The sequence below is a fragment of the Rhea pennata genome, chromosome 3 (assembly GCF_028389875.1).
Source record: "Rhea pennata isolate bPtePen1 chromosome 3, bPtePen1.pri, whole genome shotgun sequence".
NCBI lineage: Eukaryota > Metazoa > Chordata > Aves > Rheiformes > Rheidae > Rhea > Rhea pennata.
In genome coordinates this window covers 93,939,867-93,958,545 of record NC_084665.1, presented here as the reverse complement: position 1 = coordinate 93,958,545, position 18,679 = coordinate 93,939,867, and the positions used below count along the sequence as shown (strand labels likewise).

At 35.9% G+C, this 18,679-nt stretch overlaps 1 protein-coding gene across 2 annotated transcripts in view; it reads right to left on the bottom strand.

The window, feature by feature from the left end:
- PHIP (pleckstrin homology domain interacting protein) overlaps positions 1–18,679 on the bottom strand; it is a 111,710-nt gene that overhangs the window by 64,156 nt on the left and 28,875 nt on the right. For both annotated transcript variants that reach the window (XM_062572826.1, XM_062572827.1), the window contains exons 8-15: positions 14,825–15,046; positions 14,107–14,207; positions 7,541–7,611; positions 6,669–6,769; positions 6,536–6,576; positions 5,647–5,745; positions 3,447–3,600; positions 2,402–2,536 (exon numbers count right to left, since the gene is read on the bottom strand). In XM_062572826.1, the coding sequence (XP_062428810.1) occupies positions 2,402–2,536; positions 3,447–3,600; positions 5,647–5,745; positions 6,536–6,576; positions 6,669–6,769; positions 7,541–7,611; positions 14,107–14,207; positions 14,825–15,046 (924 nt within the window). The remainder of the gene's footprint in view (positions 1–2,401; positions 2,537–3,446; positions 3,601–5,646; positions 5,746–6,535; positions 6,577–6,668; positions 6,770–7,540; positions 7,612–14,106; positions 14,208–14,824; positions 15,047–18,679) is intronic.

Here is an 18,679-nt window from a genome sequence, read left to right as displayed (position 1 = left end):
CTGGATGGATATGAGGAATTAACTCTTTCTCTTAAACTGAATGATATCTTCAGCATTATTCAGATTTTGTGACGTTGACAATGAAGAAACACAGGTTTCTGGGAGCTTAAAATACCCAACTCTACTAAGGGATTTGTCACAAAGTTTCAGATGTACCAAACAATCCATTTAAGATGGGAAAAACTGACTGGACTAATTATTGTTAAGCTAAGAATTATCTAAGGTTTTTCTAATAAAATACCTCCAGAGTCTGCAATTTTATTAAAGAAATATCTGTTGTGACAAAGCCATTCAGTGCTAGTTCAGCTACCACAGATATTGTCCTGTTGGACAATGACAATGAAAGGTTCTTGACTGGTAAAGCAGAAATCACATGTCATTCAGAACACAGGTTTGGTTCTTGCTGGTGATGTCTCCTATCCGATCAAACAGAACCCAAACTGAAAAATTTTCCCATCCCCCAGATAGAAATACTGTTTTTCAGAGGTGTGAGATGACATTCTGAGCAAGTCCAAGAAAGTCACAGCAGTTATATCAGATAAATTGATTCTACCTAATAAAATTATTTTCCCAGATGATATGCCAGTTAAGAAACAAGGGTAGGTCTGTCAATTCTGTGTATAGTCATGCCTTCCCTTAGTAAATTGAAACACTTCAAGCACTGCAGTTCCGCAGAGGTGACTATATAATCAAGTCTCATGCTCTAGGAGCATCTTCCCCTAATCATCTAAATAAACTGGTTTCCCTCCATCTCTGTCTTTTGAAACATCAGACATGGAAGACTGGCTAGTGAAATATTCCCAGACTGCAGGGAGAAGCCTCTCTTAGATACACAATTGGTATCTCTTATTCAGTACTTCGATTCAAATCGGTTGCCAGACTTACAACTCCCCTCGCTTCACTCAGCAGACGGACTTTTTCACATTCATTTCCAGCACGAGGCACATATTACCAGCTGCTGAGACCTTCTTACTCTCTACTCACTTCTCTTTGACTGCAAATATCTTAAATATGTATGATTTTGTCACTCTTTTTTTGGTGTTTAGTTGTACATCCTTTAGCATTCAGTTAAATATTTTGGTCTTTCAGGAGTTGCCTAAAATCAGAGGTAAGGAATTTAGATTTAGATAGCTCTCAGATGGACTTGTATTATAAAGAAGAGCAGATGAATTCTGGCTTTTCTGATCTTAAATTTCATGAAAATTATCATACATCAGTCCTTAGTGGTCATGGAAAAGCAACCTGACTGGGCAACAAGAACTTATACTTCTGTTGCTAACAGTGAACAGCACTGAAGAAGATCTGTATTCACAACTCCAGGCTGACTGTCTCAGACCCTTCATAAGCTCAGTTACAAATATCAACGCAGAGGCAACAATACTGAACCTAGGTCAGCGCTGAAGGAATCACTTTCTAGGCTACAAATTCTCTCTCTCTCTCACAGAGCTTGACAGAATTTCTTCAGAAAATCTGTCTTGTACACTGCACATCTCAAATCTTTCTTTAGGTTCAGAGTGACCCCCTCCCAGCCTGACTTTATCTCCTTTTTTTTTTTTTTTTGGGCGGGGGGGGGGGGTGTCACAACAGTTATGCTATCTATGGCAGGTCTCTTCTCAGGACAATCTTCTTTACTCTTGTCTCCAAGACTGTCACTCCACTAAGGCTGGCAGCTACAAGAAGCCCATTTGCTCAGTCTTGAAATTCTAACGATTCTTCAGATTTTACAAAGACTTTGTGTAGTTTTCTGCAGGAGACAAAGTCTAAGTTGCATAATATATCATTACCTTGTTGAGGAAAAACATATGTATATCAAAGACCCTCTTAATACTAAGAAACAGAAGTAAATACCTGTTGCATCAATCCTCCAGAAGAATTAGTTTAGTGCAGAACAGATCAAATTTGAAACCTGCATGTGGAGGAGCTCTACACAGAAAGGCTGACAGTATTCAGTCCAATGGGTCAAGGCAGCACACAACAACATTGTATGAGATCAGGTGACTCCTGAAGAGCTTTAGCCACATTAAGAATTAGTAATGCAAAAATAAATCAGGTTCCATCTCGGTTTCCCAGGCAAGAAACAGAGCACTAAAGAAGGATCTCTGTCACCTTGTCTCTTACGCATGATCTCTGACAATGTAAACCAAGACTCCAATTTCATGTGGATGAAGTATAGAGAAAGATGACACTATGAAACACAGCCAAAATCCCTAATTTTCAATGTGTTACAGATTTAACCTTTGCCCCACTAAACTGAGGAGGAGTTGCTCTATTGATTTTAGTGGATGTAGGATCTTATCCTACACACAAATGCATGCTTCAAAATAGCCTACGTAGGAATTTATTAATAGCAAGAAGTTTAGAATGGTTGTTTTGGAATATCTACATAACGTAGGAAAATTACCATGTTGAAGTAAGATCGGATTTTGACTCCTCTTGCCAAATCCCACACTATGACGTTTCCATCATGTCCAGCAGAAAAGAGAACTCTTGGATCAAATGGATGAGGTTCAAGTACAAACACTTCATCTTCATGTCCCTGAAATTAAAGATAGAGTAAGCTAAACAAGAGGAACATCTCAAAATACTTGCACAGGAATTGAATGCAGTAACACTGGTAACTGCAATGTGAAATTACGAAAGTCCCCAGCAAAGAACTATGCCTACTATGACCACATTTCTTTTTTTGTTTCCGTATATTATACCCTTCTATTTCCAGCTGCAATTTTAACTTTTTAACACGTACACTAAGTAACTCCTAATACTTTTGTCATGATTTTAAAAGCACAGAAAGCCTAAACCAACATTTGATATTTTTGATCTTGATGCTTCATATACTTCAATTTGTTTAGGTATAGTCGCAGTTAGAAATTTATTTTAGACCTGTAGAATTAGGTATTTAACTAACAGAGAAATACATTTTTAAAACTAATGCTAACTTTAAAGCTTTCCTTAAAGTATTTCCATCTAGTGATATATCTAATTATTTGGAGCTACCTATTTTCCCAACAAAAGAAAAAAAGTATTAGACTTTAGTATAAATGCTATCTGGTTTATTCTAACTAGAGGACTACTTTTATTGTCTATGGATTGAGAAGGTTGCAGTGGTTCAGATATGGCAATTTTATTCCTTAACTGCATTTCAAAACCTCTGTTACACTAATTAAAGGTTAGAACTAAAAAAAATTGTTTCCCTCTTCCCTTCCAACATAGAATTTTAGGGGGAAAGAGAGTCTAAAATCAGTTCCACACATCTCAAACAACAATGAAGAGTTGAATTTTAAAGGTTTGTTTTCTAGGAATCAGCAGACAGGCACGTCTATTACATTTCAATTATCTGGAAGGGTTTAAGGCAGCCTTCAGGTAGAAAGAATGTGTAAGGAATAATTTTGGTGATATATATACAAATTCTGCATTCAGGATTAGTATATTAAGATGGAAGACATTACCATGAGAATATGAATGAGTTGACCAGTGAAAGAATTCCAAACTTTCAGAGTCATGTTATTTACTGCAGTTATAACAGAGTTGTCATGGCGGTCCCATGCCACCATGGTCACTTTCAGTTTTGTGATTTTATCTTCAACTCCCTGTAGACTTTGTCTAAAACAAAAAAGCAAAAAGAGTTTCAAAGCAATCTTAGTTTATTAAAGATATTGCTATTTCTATAGTAAATGAAAATATTTCTATATTTTGCTTTATTTGTAATAGCAGCATTATGAACCTTAAGAAATGAAAGATTTTACCCATTGTATAACATCTACTACCAAAAGAAGACATTTATAGCTGCTTAAACAATGACTACAGATCACCTTAATATTTTGAAGAATTAATACATTTCATTTTTCCCCCCTAGACTATGCCCTCTGATACCTCACCTAATCCATTTAAGACTGCTCTCTGTGGTATTTGCTTACTGAAGAGTGAAAATCCAAACTAGTCATTTGGTGAACAGTAGTTTGACTTGGAGAATATTTATATTAGGCAGCTAGAAGCATAGACACAAGTATTCTCATACCTTAAAGTGAGTTTAATTGTCAGGTCATACTGAGTACCACATCACCAGCCTCACGCCACTTTAGTATCAGTAATAACAGTGCTTGATCTTGCATGTGTTTCATTTTTATGTAGATAAAACATAAAAATGAAACACTAGCCATTTCTAACATAATCTATCAGAATACCCCCAAACCACATTTTTGCAACTTTAATTAAAGATGAACCACCACTGAATTCTCTAGTGCATTAAATTCTGGGAAAATATCAAAAGCAACAACAGCATGTTACCACTAAGAAAGCAGACACAAAATACAGACTCTTCAATATACCATGCATTATAATATATGAAACAGTATTACATTTTGTACAATTCAATACAAGAAATAGTTATAAAACTATATTCCTTTCTAGATCAATGCAAAATCTAGGATGCTTTACAAGTTGAATTTACTTTTTCCTTTCAGTGCAATTACATTTTCTTTGATAAAATCGCACATGTGTAAAAAAAAAAAAAAAAAAAAAATTCCATTTCTCTTTCTAGTTAAAAGGACAAATCAGAATTCAGCTAAATCTGCTTTACTGAGATGAACAGTTCAGTGTCTCAAAGAAGTTTAATATTTGTGATTGTAATGAAAAAGAATTCATTCTTATTTTTGCAGGACCAATTAAAACCAAGACTTTCTACAGGCTGCATTTTCAAGAGAGATTAAGTCTATCTTTGTTTTCACTCTGCCGGTGTTCTACAAGGTCTCATTTAAGATAGTTTTATTGCATCTGACAATAACTGACAAGATACTTCCTGATCCAAACTTCTAACTGAATTGTACCGTATTTAGCTGCTCTCTTCCACTGCTCTCTTGGCCTTTCAGCTGTCCCCTTCAGCATTAATGAAAAAAAATCTAAGATGACATCAGGAGTAATTTCAAAGTATTCAATACAACTAGTAAGTGGAAGAGTTTTACACCTTAAATCATAAAATATTTCTCATCTATGTCAATTACATTTCTCTATACAAAACAAAAATGTTAAAGCCACAATTCCTACAAAGCCCTTCTTCATCTCAAGTCTCTTTCACTGTTGGGAAAGGTAATGCAACTTTCCATTTAGACTCTGGTCTACTGTATAAAAATTTCACATACTTACAAAGCTTTGTAAAGTCTCAGATTATTTTAGCAAGTGAGAACACATTACACTGTAAGTAATTTATTTGCTCGGACATGCAGAATAAATTAACCCAATACTGCTTTTCTGAGCATGCAGGTTCCATAATAATTTTAAATATTACTAAAATGCAAGAAGTCTCAATAATAGATCTGGTTTTCTTGGTCCAGAAACAAATACCTACTTAAAAAGCCATATAAATTTCACTTTTGATGGGTTTCACATATGTTTTTAATCTAATCTAATCAAAGTACTAGTGGAGCTATTATCAGGACAAGCTAGTTTCCAGAGCTGAGTAAGTAGTAAAATACTTGTTTTCACTGGAGTTAAAGAGCTAAACCAGCATACTGTACATTCAACACATAATAATTTAAGGGGACTTTGTTTCGTTTGGGATTTTTTTGTTTTTGTTTTTAAGTCAGCAAACAGTATCTGAATTGAAGGGACTTCAAGTATCTTTCTGACAGCAGAACATTTTACACTACTTACCCTGCTGGGCGAGTAGCCATATCTAACAAAATGCTTTTCCATTCCCTTCGCTTGAATTGCCAGATTCTCGCTGTTCCATCACGGCTTCCGCTTACAAATCTAAACAACAGAAAAAAAATGTTACTCAGAGACCACAGGGAGATCTGTATAGAAAAACAAATAAACAAACAAATAATAATAAAAAAAAGGTAAAAAGTTACAGAACTCAGAACTCAAAGTAAACTGCAGTAAGAAGTCTAGTAACAGTTTCAGAATGCTGTCCTACAGGCTTGAGGTGAAAATTTTTGTTTTCTTTTAAAGAGCACAAGGGGAGGAAGAGGATAAAAGGGTGGATGGAGTACAATGAAGTTTGGTTTACAACTATTCACATTACAATAAAAATATATATTAGAATATCATTTAAGAGTCAGAAAATTCATAAACAAACTGAGTATTTCCTTCAGCATTGTTCACATCAACATCCAGAAATTCAGTGAAGTATTAAAGGTTAGACTAGTTAGACAAGGTATTTTTAGAGTATGATAACTTCCCTGTATCCAGCAGTCAACTTAAAGTAAATATAAAAATATACATACATATATATAAAATATAAATATATAAAAAGATAGTTATGCATATATACCGTTTAAGAAAAATTTAAATATTTTACAATACATCTTGATTTTGTAAACTCAAAATACTTTAATCGTTCATTCCAATGAATATGACTGTAAAACTGAAGAGTTTCATTTCACTAGTGAGAATTCAAAAAACTATTATAGATGAATATGCTGCATGAACCTCAAAATAGAAAACGATTTTTTTTTAATAACTACTTCCAGAAACTGATATTTACAGATATCCAAAAAAGGTTAAAAAATTAGCTCTGAAAAAGAAATTTTTTACTTACCTGCTACTACTATTAGAAAACTGAATGCTGTCAACTTTGTCCTATATTAAAAAAAAGAAAAGAAATTAATATTGATTCCAAATTATCCATACGTTTTAAATGAATTCATATGTGATTTTAAAATAGTATTTACAGTATGAAATTCCAACTCTGATATCTTCTCTGGCTGACCTGATCCAAAGAAATAAACCCTAATGATGTGATCTGTACTCCCAGTGGCCAAAAACATTCCACCTGAGAAAGGTAAACACAGATAAGTAAGTCATAACAAAAAGATTGATTTTATGTTATTAAAATATTTTTAATGCCTGTAACATCAAAATCATTCCCTTTAATTTTACAGCCATATCTCATTTCAGGTCTGCCTGTAACTAATCTATAAATAAAAACAGGAGCTTAACTGAAGACTGCACTAAGTTGAAGTACCTCACATTTGCTCTCAGGTAAGTATGCATTTAAAGACATACCTGAAGGATTAGCTAACTTTTCTACCTGTAGTAATTTATCTCTGACTAAGCCCACAGAGGTCTCAGTCTCAGTGAACTACTGAAAATACTTCTCTGTGGTTTTGGCATTTTATCCAATTGCTTATGTTGTATTCTTCACCAATTGCCACTTCCAGGGATCAAGGAAATTCAGACTTTTTGAGAATCTGAGAATCAACATCTTCTCATCCAAACCCTTAAAGATTCTATTTTACATAAAGCAGACTAACATTCACACTCTCAAGAAAAAGGTGCGTGTCAGCCTTTGGAAGCTTTTCAGTCAGTCACAAGAGCATTACTTTCAACACTCTACACACAACTGTTTTCAAGAATTTCTGTATCACCAAAAATTTATGCACAGATTCTGAATATCTACCATTAATATTTGGGATTCTTAAAATAATTTTAACTGATTTTTATTCTAGTAACAAGAAATATGCTACAGTAACTGTATTATACTTCATTTTACTTTCCAAATAACTTCTCATATTGAGACAAAGGGAAAAAGAAAGTCCTTTACCGGCACTAAATGAAGAACAGATCATTTGGACTCCGGGCCGAGGGCGTTCTGTAAACTTTGTTGGCCTTGGACTACAAACAAAGAAATAGTTAAATGATTTCTTAAAAGGGTTTCACAAACAAGTCAGTATCTTAGAAATAAAGCACAGAAGGACAAAATTAAATATGGAGGAACAGATGGCTGCCCATCTATAAACAATTTAGTGTGACTATGCTTCATGATCTGATCTTTAGGAAACTAAGACATCCAGATGGACCAAGTTATGCATGTATCAAAGAAAGCTATATCACAACTTAAATTCTGCTCCTCCCTCCCCCAAATATTACTATACAAAACACTCTCCTAAGTCACCTGCAAAGTAGAAAGGAGGACACCAGAGCCAGTTATCCATGACGTTCAGTTTTAAGCCAATGAATTCTGGAACTCTGGTCTTCTCTGGCAGTACATGGCTTTACTACAAAAGATAAACAGAGCGTGGTGCTCTTTATAGAAAAGAATGTAAAGAAATTTAAATAAACGTGAAGTTTTTCACAGTGTTTAGAATGTACCAGGTTTTCAGAAAGTTATGTATTCTTGTGGGTGGCATTGGTTTTGCATTGCCCCCAAAGAATTTTAGGACAATGGCTGGAAGTTCATAAGAAATTTTACTTTAGGTACTGTGCTTCCTTTTAGACATTTCAATACCTGATGTACAAACAAAACTAAAGCATCAATAGATTTAATACTTTACGAGTGTAAAAAATAAAAATAAATAAATTAAAAAAAAAATCAGATCTGGTACTTCAATCATTACTTCAATTCTGCTCATGTACTGCAGCAACCTCGAATCAGTAGGTGGTCTTACAAAGTATACCATCTGCAATCTTCATTCCTTAAAGAATAAACTCACTAGATAACTGCAGCATTACACCCACAAGTGTCATCACTAAAGATTTGTTTGAATTCTTTTAACATAAAAGAATAGATATTCACAACTCATGTAAAATTTTCTCTTTTAAGAGCAAAATGGTCCACAGATCTATAATTTATTTCAATTGAAGGCAAATAACCTTCATCAGATGCATGAGACCTTTCTTCACCTTGTCAGTCATTGCTACCTCTGAGAAACAAAGGGTAAGCATTAAACCTTAATAGTCCCTATGCAAAAAGCAAAGAAATGAACACAGTGAGAATACCGATTAATAAATGTTTTTCCAAATTGTTCACATTCAGTATAGTATTTACAGTTTCTGTAAATTTTCTTATAAGAATTTTCAGACACTTGCCTGCAAAGATTCATGGCATGAAAATATCACAGGGTAAATTGTTTTACGTAACAGATCTGTCTTGTCTAGTGTAAATCCTTCTTAATTGAGATACTAAGACAAAAAAGAACTATCAAAAAGATTCAATATGCAACCTAAATGGATATAGAGGCTGATGCTTTCCTTCACTGTGGTTTGTGAACTCTGCCTTTATATTTAGCATGGCTGCAAGACAAAGTAATGCACTTCAGTTCTAGCTTTTGATAATCAAGTCACATGTTCCAACTTAAATCTATTCAATGTGTGTTATTTCAGTCACTAAGAGATAAAAGATTACACCATTCTTTCACACTAGAGCAAGTCATGGTCTTTATAAAATGAGCTGGGCAATCAGTATTTCAAGAGCTGGATGAACATCTAAAGTATCAGTATTTTGTAGGGGGAAGCAAGGAAGCTGGACAAAAGAATCATTTCTTGCAACATACAGAAACCAAATGAATTGCTCATGTTACAAAAATTCTCAATCCAATTATATAAAGTAGCTGAAAGGCATTAAGACACCTTCATGAACACTTCATAGACAGGTCCAGAAAAGCCCTGGAAAACCATTTCAAGATCCTATTAAGTTCACTGTGGATCAAGAAATGAGAGACGAGTCAAAAACACAATCAAACAACTTCCTGAAACGCAGAAAATTGTGCCTGAATATAAGGAAGAACTTCTTTCTTGTGAGAGTGACGGAGCACTGGCGCAGGTTGCCCAGAGAGGTTGTGGAGTCCCCTTCTCTGGAGATCTTCAAGGCCCGCCTGGATGCAATCCTGTCTAACATGCTCTAGTTGACCCTGCTTGAGCAGGAAGGTTGGACTAGATGATCTCCAGAGAGATCCAACCTTACCCATTCTGTGAATCTGTGAAAAGGGAACTTTCAGTAAAAGTAGCAAAGAAACAATTTCATTCATTTACTTCAACTGAGGGACACACATCCACAAATTCATCTTCTTCAAGATGCTACAAAGATGCAAGCACGGTTGCATGATCCAAGCACCACACCCTAACCTTTCACTGAATGTTTAGTGACTCAAGTGAGATTTCTCTCCAGAAAACAGATGTTTGACTTAATCTCTCCAACCCAAGTCTTTGTTCAAGAACTAATAAACCAAGTCCAGAGTATCTGAATTCTGATGTATGACATGATGTATCGTCTCTGTAACACCAACTGCCTTCTGCACAAGGACATAGATGAGAATTATCATACCACATTGATGCTAATTGAAAAATTAAGGCTTTCTTTTGCAAAATAGAAATATCAAAATCACCAGCACCTGTTTTTCCTAAACCTTTTTATTTTTAATATTATGGGAAAATATTAGAAAATAACAGCAGTATAGTAAGTTTCTCGATCCAAATTTATGACAGGTTTCAGCTGCTTTGGCTACATAGCCTGCCAATGACAGACTAATGCTGGAAAATTGTGACCCAAATAGATGGCAGAAAAATACTGAGACATCTCAGTATCTTTCTCAGAAAGATTCAATACATACGCAAGTATTTTGCAGCGCAACTAGTATAACTTCTGGGCACTGATCACTTGTAATACTTCCCTCCTTAAACTTGAAGCAGACTATTCTTCCGTTCTGATGGTCTGAGGTTGATTCAAGTGATACATGATGTGACTCGTATTTTCTACCATCATCCAGAATAACAACAAGAGACTAAATACTGGGGAAAGCATCAACTGACTAAATTTTTCATCATTTTCCTATCCTGACTGGACAACATTCCACAACATCCTTCCCCTGCAGCAATAACCAGCCTTAGCATTCATTTATTTAGAAACTAAATTAATCCGTCTGGAATGATACGGCTTTTGGGCACACACAGTAACTGCCTGGTCAGAAATCTCTTCATTGAAAGAACAGGAGTATGCAGGAGGCTCTGTAATGCTCCACTGAAGAACATGCCTAGTCACAGCCACACTACACAGAAGCATATGTATAGGGCTGACCGTTCGTCTATTAAAAAAAAATGAATTAAAAAAAATTTAAAAAGAAAGAATTTTGTGGTGAATCATGCCCGAACCATGTCATGTCTGTTTCACCCTTTGGCACAGAACCTACTGTAAAGTATCCTTCAGCTGCTTATCAAAACAGAGCTCTGTCACCAAGCATCTCCCCTCTGGGCCGCATGTACAACCTAGATACAGAATAGGCCTCCATTAACAAGGTTATCTAAGAGCTGACCAGCATAGGAAGTCTCTAATTTCACAGATACTATTACTACAGCAGCGGATCAGAATACAAGGACTTTTGTGATCCAAGAATGAAACAAAGTAAACATCTGCAGAGAAAAAGAAACAAAAACAAAAATCAGAATTGGCATAGGGCACTAGACATCAGAAGGCTTAAAGGATATCAAAGTTTCCTTTCTGATGGCAAATGATACTGTTTAAGGTAATCTTTGTAATTTGCCAAATCTTCATTATTTGTTGAGATAAGTAAGTGCTCCATAATCTTCTGACTTATTTTTAATCACAGGAAGTGTGGAATAAAGAACAATTTCCAGTATACTCATCTCTTGAAGAAGCTGACAGGGAACTACTAAAAGAGAGCTGGTTGATCCAGTAGACTTATCCATCCAATCTGGGTTCAGCTGAAACCACTTCCATTGCATGTACTGAACATCTTAAGTTTGGGTACACACTGAATAAAGCAGGGTCTCCAAGTGCTTCTTTGGCACTGCCTTATTGTATTGAAGAAACAGCCATACAATCCGCATGATGTTGCTTCAGAGCTCATCATTTTAACTCTCTGACAGATGACTCAAGTAGTGCTGAATATAAAAAGCAGTTCTCTCTCAAGCAACTGAAACTTCAACACTTTTTACTGTTAGTTTAAAGTACTGGACATTTCAGTAACACACCTTCATCAATGAGAGCAATTATGTTTCTGAAAGACAGACTGCGACACCTTCAGAAGGAACATGAAATTCATAAATTTAGAATTCAATATGACAGTGCTCTTGACCTGTGCTATTCCCATCTTTCAGTTTTGCCTGAAATCTCTCCCCTCCTTAGGGGAGGAAAGAATAGCGATATGGGGGTTCAAGCTCAGAATGAGTAATTTCTGTAAGAAATCTTATTTTCTCCTTCCTTCTTTGTAAATACACTGAATGGAAGCAAGCTTGTATTTTTATTATTATAGTGATAAAACAAAGGACAAACTCCCCATCCACCACCAGTTATTTTCAAATGACCTACACATCACATTTTGAAAACCAACCTTGCAAAGTGCCTTATGAAAAAAGTAACAGCAATTTCTCTTTCCTTTATTGCTAGCACTTTTCTACCCCTAAGTATTACTGAATGGACATGGAAGGAATCTGCAAAGTTCTGAGTTTGTTATAGTGCCCCAGAATCAGCATGGATATCCTGAGGAAAAGTCACTTCATAGCAGAAGATATAAAACTACCTGAAGTTTACATATGCAAGTATCAAAATGGCAAGGCATCAAGTAGAAAGCAAAACAAGTCACATTAATACAGCAACATAGTACAAAATAAGGTCTTCACATTGAATAAGATAGATTTTGGGTCAGCAGTTAAATAACTACTAATAATTTCACGTATCATATGAATTTCCCAATGAATTTATCTGTAGAATGCACTAGATGCTGCAGCACCCAATTATCTGTCTGGTAACAAAATACACCTCTCAAGCATTTTGCAAGCAAAGAGGAAAAGATCAGGAACCTAATCTTTCCTATTTTCCTCCAACAGAAATAAATAACAGAATTCTGCCTTTTCCTCTGCTCCATAGTGTATTCTCACAGCAGCTACGGAAGTTGTACATAAAAGTGGCTTTGAACCACTACTGAAAACCTTCAGCTCTATTGGAGGAACCACCAGCATCATGCTGATTCAATGCTACAGAGACATCTCATAAAAGAAAAAAAAAAAAGTCAGGAATGGAAAGTAAACATAGAATTGTAGATGACTTTTTCTTCCAATTTTTGTCTTTTGCTATTAAATAGGCATGGAGCTAGTTTTCCTTTTCTGAGCTAACTACTGCTACTTTGCTCATTAGATATTTCTTTCTCATCACCTCACACCAGAAAATATTTTTTGTCCAAAGGCCATGCAATTATGTCCCATTTCTAAAAGATATACTTGCTTCTTATAAAGACTAATATAAAGTTTTAGTTTTGATCCAGAAGAATCAATAGCTTCAAGTACAGGCAGCAGTAGTGGGTTAAAACAAACATCTGAAACCAGTATCCTGCCTCCAAGAGTAGTCGAAATTAGATGCATATGTGCATAGAAAAGCATATAATGAGACCTCTCTACACTTCCACATAAACTTTCACCACTCATAATATCTTGTGGAAGGATTAAGGTTAACTTTAAAATCTTACGAAACTCCCCCAAACTCACAAAACTTCCTACCTTCCATCTCTTTGTCTTCCAGGGGAGGGGACAGTCACAGACACACACACACAAACACACACAAAAGGCTTTAGAAAGCAAGTAGGTTCAGATTTCACCACGCTAGAAAGAGTTCAGATCTTAAGAAAAATGTGGTGGTAACTCCTCTCCTTAGCATAATGAAATAAAAGCATGCAAGCCATCTCCTTCTCTCCTTTCCTCACTACCAAGAAGAGTGTTCCATCGATTACAGCGTGCACTAGACAGCAGAGGATTAACAACCAGAGAAGCAGCCTCATTTATAGCATGAAACAGGAAAGTCAAAATGCCAGAGAATATCAAAATAGTTCAGATCTAGACAACTAAATAAAAAAGCCAGGTGCAAGCCCTGAATACCCTTAGCACACTGAAAGAAAAAGATTTTAACAGCAAAAGCCCAAATTGCAAGAAAATGAGACCAACCTATTACAATATATGCCTAAGAATATATCCCATTCTCAAATTACATTAGTGATTATTAAAAACACCATTTTTCAATTTTAAGCTACAGATACTTTGTGATGGTGGAAAAAAGCAGCAAAACATATTTTAAAGCCATTTTAAAATTCCTTTCACACTGCATTAAAAAAATTATCATTTTTTACTAGATTAACAGAGATACAACAAAACTAGGCGTGCATCTATTTGCTTTACCCCACAAAATCCCCAGTGCTCAGTTACATTATTAACTTAACTCTTCAGAGGTAAGCAGGTAACCTAAAGCTACACCAAAAACAGATGATACCCAATCATATAGACCGCAAACCAACCAGTGACAAGTTTTGTTTCAGCCAGATTTTCCTCTAACATTTGCACACCGTTCTTAATTAAAAAGAAATAACAAGAAGTAAAATAGTAACTAACTTTATTTTAAGGGTGCCAGCATCCCACAGCCAAAAGCATATTGTTCCATCTGCCCCAGTTGAAGATAAGTATCTCTTTGAGCCACTGCACAGTGGAGAGAACTGGAACGGGAAAAAAAAAAGAAAGAGTGTCATGTTAATCTGTTCCAGACTAATGCTATTTTCTGTCATGTGCTATAAAGCTCCCGAAGTCACTGACCTCTCTCCAAAAAAAAAAAAAAAGAAATAAAGAAAAGAAAAAAAGAGGTATCCAACCACATTCAAGAAAAAAGTAATAAACTGCAACGAACACCAAAACAATGTGATGCTTCTCAGAATAACTCTCTCCCTCCGAAATCCCTTTCTCTCACTCCATACAATCCAAGATTGTACAGTAACACACAACACTAAACAGAAAAACTCTTCAGCTGTCACTGCAGGTCTTAAGTCAGTGCACCTGTATTCAGAACTGTAGCCTGAAAAGAATCAATGCTTCAAACAGAACTATCCACATGCATCATGCAATTTTTTGTAAAAATCATAGGACAAGGATTATGGCTTGATTTTTCAAGTGTCAGACATTTTGACAATAAAAAGCATTGATGTGTACCATGAGAATCCCTTTTCCATTTATGACTAAGTTGTCAGATACACATTTTTATTACACAAAACATTCCCAGGTGGTTTCTTTTTCAAACAGAACTTTATTGCTTAGATGATTTCACAAAGCAAAATCCTACCTGCAATGATGTGATAGATGCACTGTGGCCCTGCAGAACTGCTAAGGGTGCACATGTTCGAAGGCACCAAACTCTGATCATCTTATCACAGCTCCCAGCAGCTATCATGGTGTTTTCATAGTTCACTGCCATATCAGATATTTCAGCTGCATGTCCTCTCAGGGTGGCCAGCAACCTTCCATCATCTGTTGCCCAGATTTTTACAAGGCAATCATCTGACCCCTAGAAGCAAGACAGAAATCATTCCAACCACACCATTAGCTTTTTTGATATTACAGTTAAATAATACAAGGAACAAAACAACAAAACCAGTGGCATATATGGTATAAAACTTTTCTACTATACTCTAAATGCTTTTTTAATTGCTTTCCATACTGCTTCAAAACACAACATAAAACTACATTAATTCTCAACAGTATATGCAAACCATACATTTATACCTGCAATCACAAATTCTACAGCAAGCTTTATTTCTTCTTCAGCAATATGCTGCACTTTTTTTCAAAACTCTAGCTCAAACTGAAGGAGTAGGCAGTTGCAATACCTTTAAATTTACATTAAATATGAAAATCAATTATGAATTGGTACAGTGTTTCTGTTATTTAGCATTATATTCATTTCTGTTCCATGACTAGTTTGTCCTTCATGCCTCACCAGTCTCAGGAATATACTTACCACAGGAAGAGTGAGGTAGAGAGTAATGGAATAACTGTTCATACAAGCTACGTCAAAGTATTGTAAGACTGCTTTGATATTCACATTAATAAATGCTGAAATGGCCATTCTCGACAAACTTCAGAGGCTTCACCTACCTATTCATGCTTAACTCGCATTTTGCTGGTCTTCCTACATCACTGTATCAGTTGTTTGCCTGTAAGTAACAAATCCAAAACCCTAGCCAAAAATTCAAACTTAGTCCTTCAATTTTCATTGCATTTCTGAACCTCGCTGAAAGACTGAAGTTCTTCCCACCTCCTTAAACACAATGAAATTTCAACATTGCACAGAGACACTGACAGAAGAAATTTGCACAGTTCCGCATTATTGATTCAAACTGCCTGCAAGCTTCAAAGGTAGCTATTCCTTTGCACACTTCATTCATCTGCAGAAGGATTAAAAAAGGAGAGGCCAGGGGGCATTTAACATCTGGAGCACTGATAAACTACTGGATATACTCAGGTACAATAATAAGTTTTAATGTAACACCATTGTTACAAAGCTTCTTTTGGGTTTTTCCTCCTCCATCTCCTTTTAGTGTATCTGTGTGTGTTTATCTTGTATTTGTTCTTTAGAGAGTATAGAAGACAGAACATATCTATTGTCCATAGATATCTAAAGTACAGAGGGACCAACAGCCAAATTTTAAAAAGGCTAGCAGACATCTATGTGTCATCTATGTGTCTATGACCAAATCCGCTAAAAAGGTATTTAAAGGCTACTAATACTACTTTCACACATAAATGCACATAAAAAATTACGTGATAAAGCTTTCTCTATTTCTTACACACTTCAGTCTAGATACATGCAATTGTATAGAGGTCCTACACTGCTATAGTTCAGCTACTCTTCTCTTCCAGACAACCCAATCCCAGGACAGCAACATCCAACTCCTCGCTAACACATAAACCAAGTATGAAGTAGAACTGTTCCATGAAAAAAACAGGCAAAAACTCCAGAAAGCAATTTCAAAAGGAGCCCCATTATATCCTACAGTTTTTTGCCCTGCACAACAGGATTTTTGATTTTTTTTTTGTTATTAGATACTGACTTGTCTATTCACCTTATATTTATGTTGATGAACAGAATTTATTTCCCCTCATTTGCTTAACTTTCTATGTACTTACTAAAAATGCTGCAGTTCTCTATTTCAAAAGGTAGTTAAATTATACTCATTACACTGTATTGGTTCAGATTCAAAATATCAGCTGGGATGAGAAAGGTTACAGTGTATCTGTAGTCATCTCACTATTTTTATTATACATCCCTTTCATTTGTAGAACTACTCAGCAAACTAGGCAACTGCCTCAGGCTGATTTTTTGTTTAGAGAGCAAGAAGCTGTTTCTTCTTCAACCACATGGGAAATGTTAAATGTCTGCCGGCTCAAAGTCAGTTATTAACAACAGTTTATTTTTTCCTGCATTATTTACACCAATTCACTCAAGACAACATATCTTAACACAGAGAAATACAACTATATTCCCTGTTTTTGTAAAGTAAAAAGGAAGCTGGTTGTATTCAGAACTGGTGAGAAGGGTCTTTATCTCTCAACATCTGCAAAAAGGCTACTTTGGAGTATTACTGAAATTTTAACCTATCTGTTTTGCAGAGGACTGTGGACACATGATTAAGTTAATTTTCAGATATTTAAATTTAAAGATATTAATTTAATTTTCACGCTGATAGGTGGTTCTGATTTATCAGTTGCCATGCTTCTACTTTTCCTCAGATGGGCACAACTCTTCTTCCAAGGGAATTGTTCCCACCCACCCTAGCTCTCCAAAAGGTGCACCCATGCATGTAGAAAGATTTGAGGAGAGGTGGGATGGAGGACTTCCTCCGCACCCTTACCCTAGTCATTTTTGGTGTAAACTTCAGAGCTTCTAATTAAAGGTTTTCAAACAAATTCTACATGACTTGTACATTCTTTTTAAACAAGCACTTCTATTAAAACAAGTTCTCCCCTCCCCAAAACAGAAATTTACCATTTGAGATTTTAGATTTCTTTTTGCTCCTGAAAGAATATTGAGGCTGAAGACTATCAGTGACGTATGACAGCAGTGTTAGGTACATTACTGAACACTTCATTAAAGGTATCTTCTTTTGTGCATTCTCTGGTTATTGCAAGCAGTAACCAGTTTTGTTTCTAAAAGCTTTACTCTAAGTGGGATTGATGCAGGGATGTATTCTATTCTAAAAAGGAGGGAATAAGGCAAGTCTGTAAGTAATTACATTTTCTGCCTCCTAGGTCAGGAAAGCAAAGGTACAACCTATACTATTTCTATTTATGCATGAAACTTCCATGAAGAGATTCTGTGGCACGTATTTATATAACCTATTACACAGTGCCAGCCCAGGAACAACCCCAGATCACAGAGTTGAAAAGAAATGGGTGAGAAGTTGACAGAATTGTAGAATAACCGAGGTTGGAAGGGACCCCTGAAGATTGTCTAGTCTAACCCTCTCTTCAAAACAGGGTCAACTGCTGCAAGTTGCTATGTACCTTGTCCAGTTGGGTACTGAATATCTCCAAGTATAGAGACTACATAACCTCTATGGGCAACCTGCTTTCCAGTTTTCACTCACCCTCGAAGAAAGAATTTTTCTGATGCTTAAACAAAACTTTATGCAATTCAGTTTGTGTCCGTTGCCTCTTGTCCTGTTGCTGGACATCGCTGAGAAGAGTCTGATTCCGTTGCCTTCACTCCTTTTCATCAGATATTTATACACATCAGTAAGATATCCTTGGTGAGAAGACCAGGCTAAACTGTCCCAGCTCTCTCAAAATCTCCTCATATGTCAGATACTTGAGTCCCTTTATCATCTTCATGGCCCTTTGCTGGACTCGATCCAATATATTCATGTTTCTCTTGCAGTGGGGAGCCCAAAACTGTTTGGACATTTCTCTGAATAGCCACAAAAATCCATTTGATGCATCAACAACTCATCCCAATTTTATATCATCTGCAAACTCTGTCCCATCATCCAGATCATTAATGAGTTAAATAGTACTGGCCCCCGTCTCAGCCCCAGTATCAAGCCCTGGAGGATGCCACCAGTCACTAGCCTCCAGCTGGACTTCATGCTGCTAATCACAGCCCTTTGAGCTTCACCATTCAGCCCACTTTGACACCACT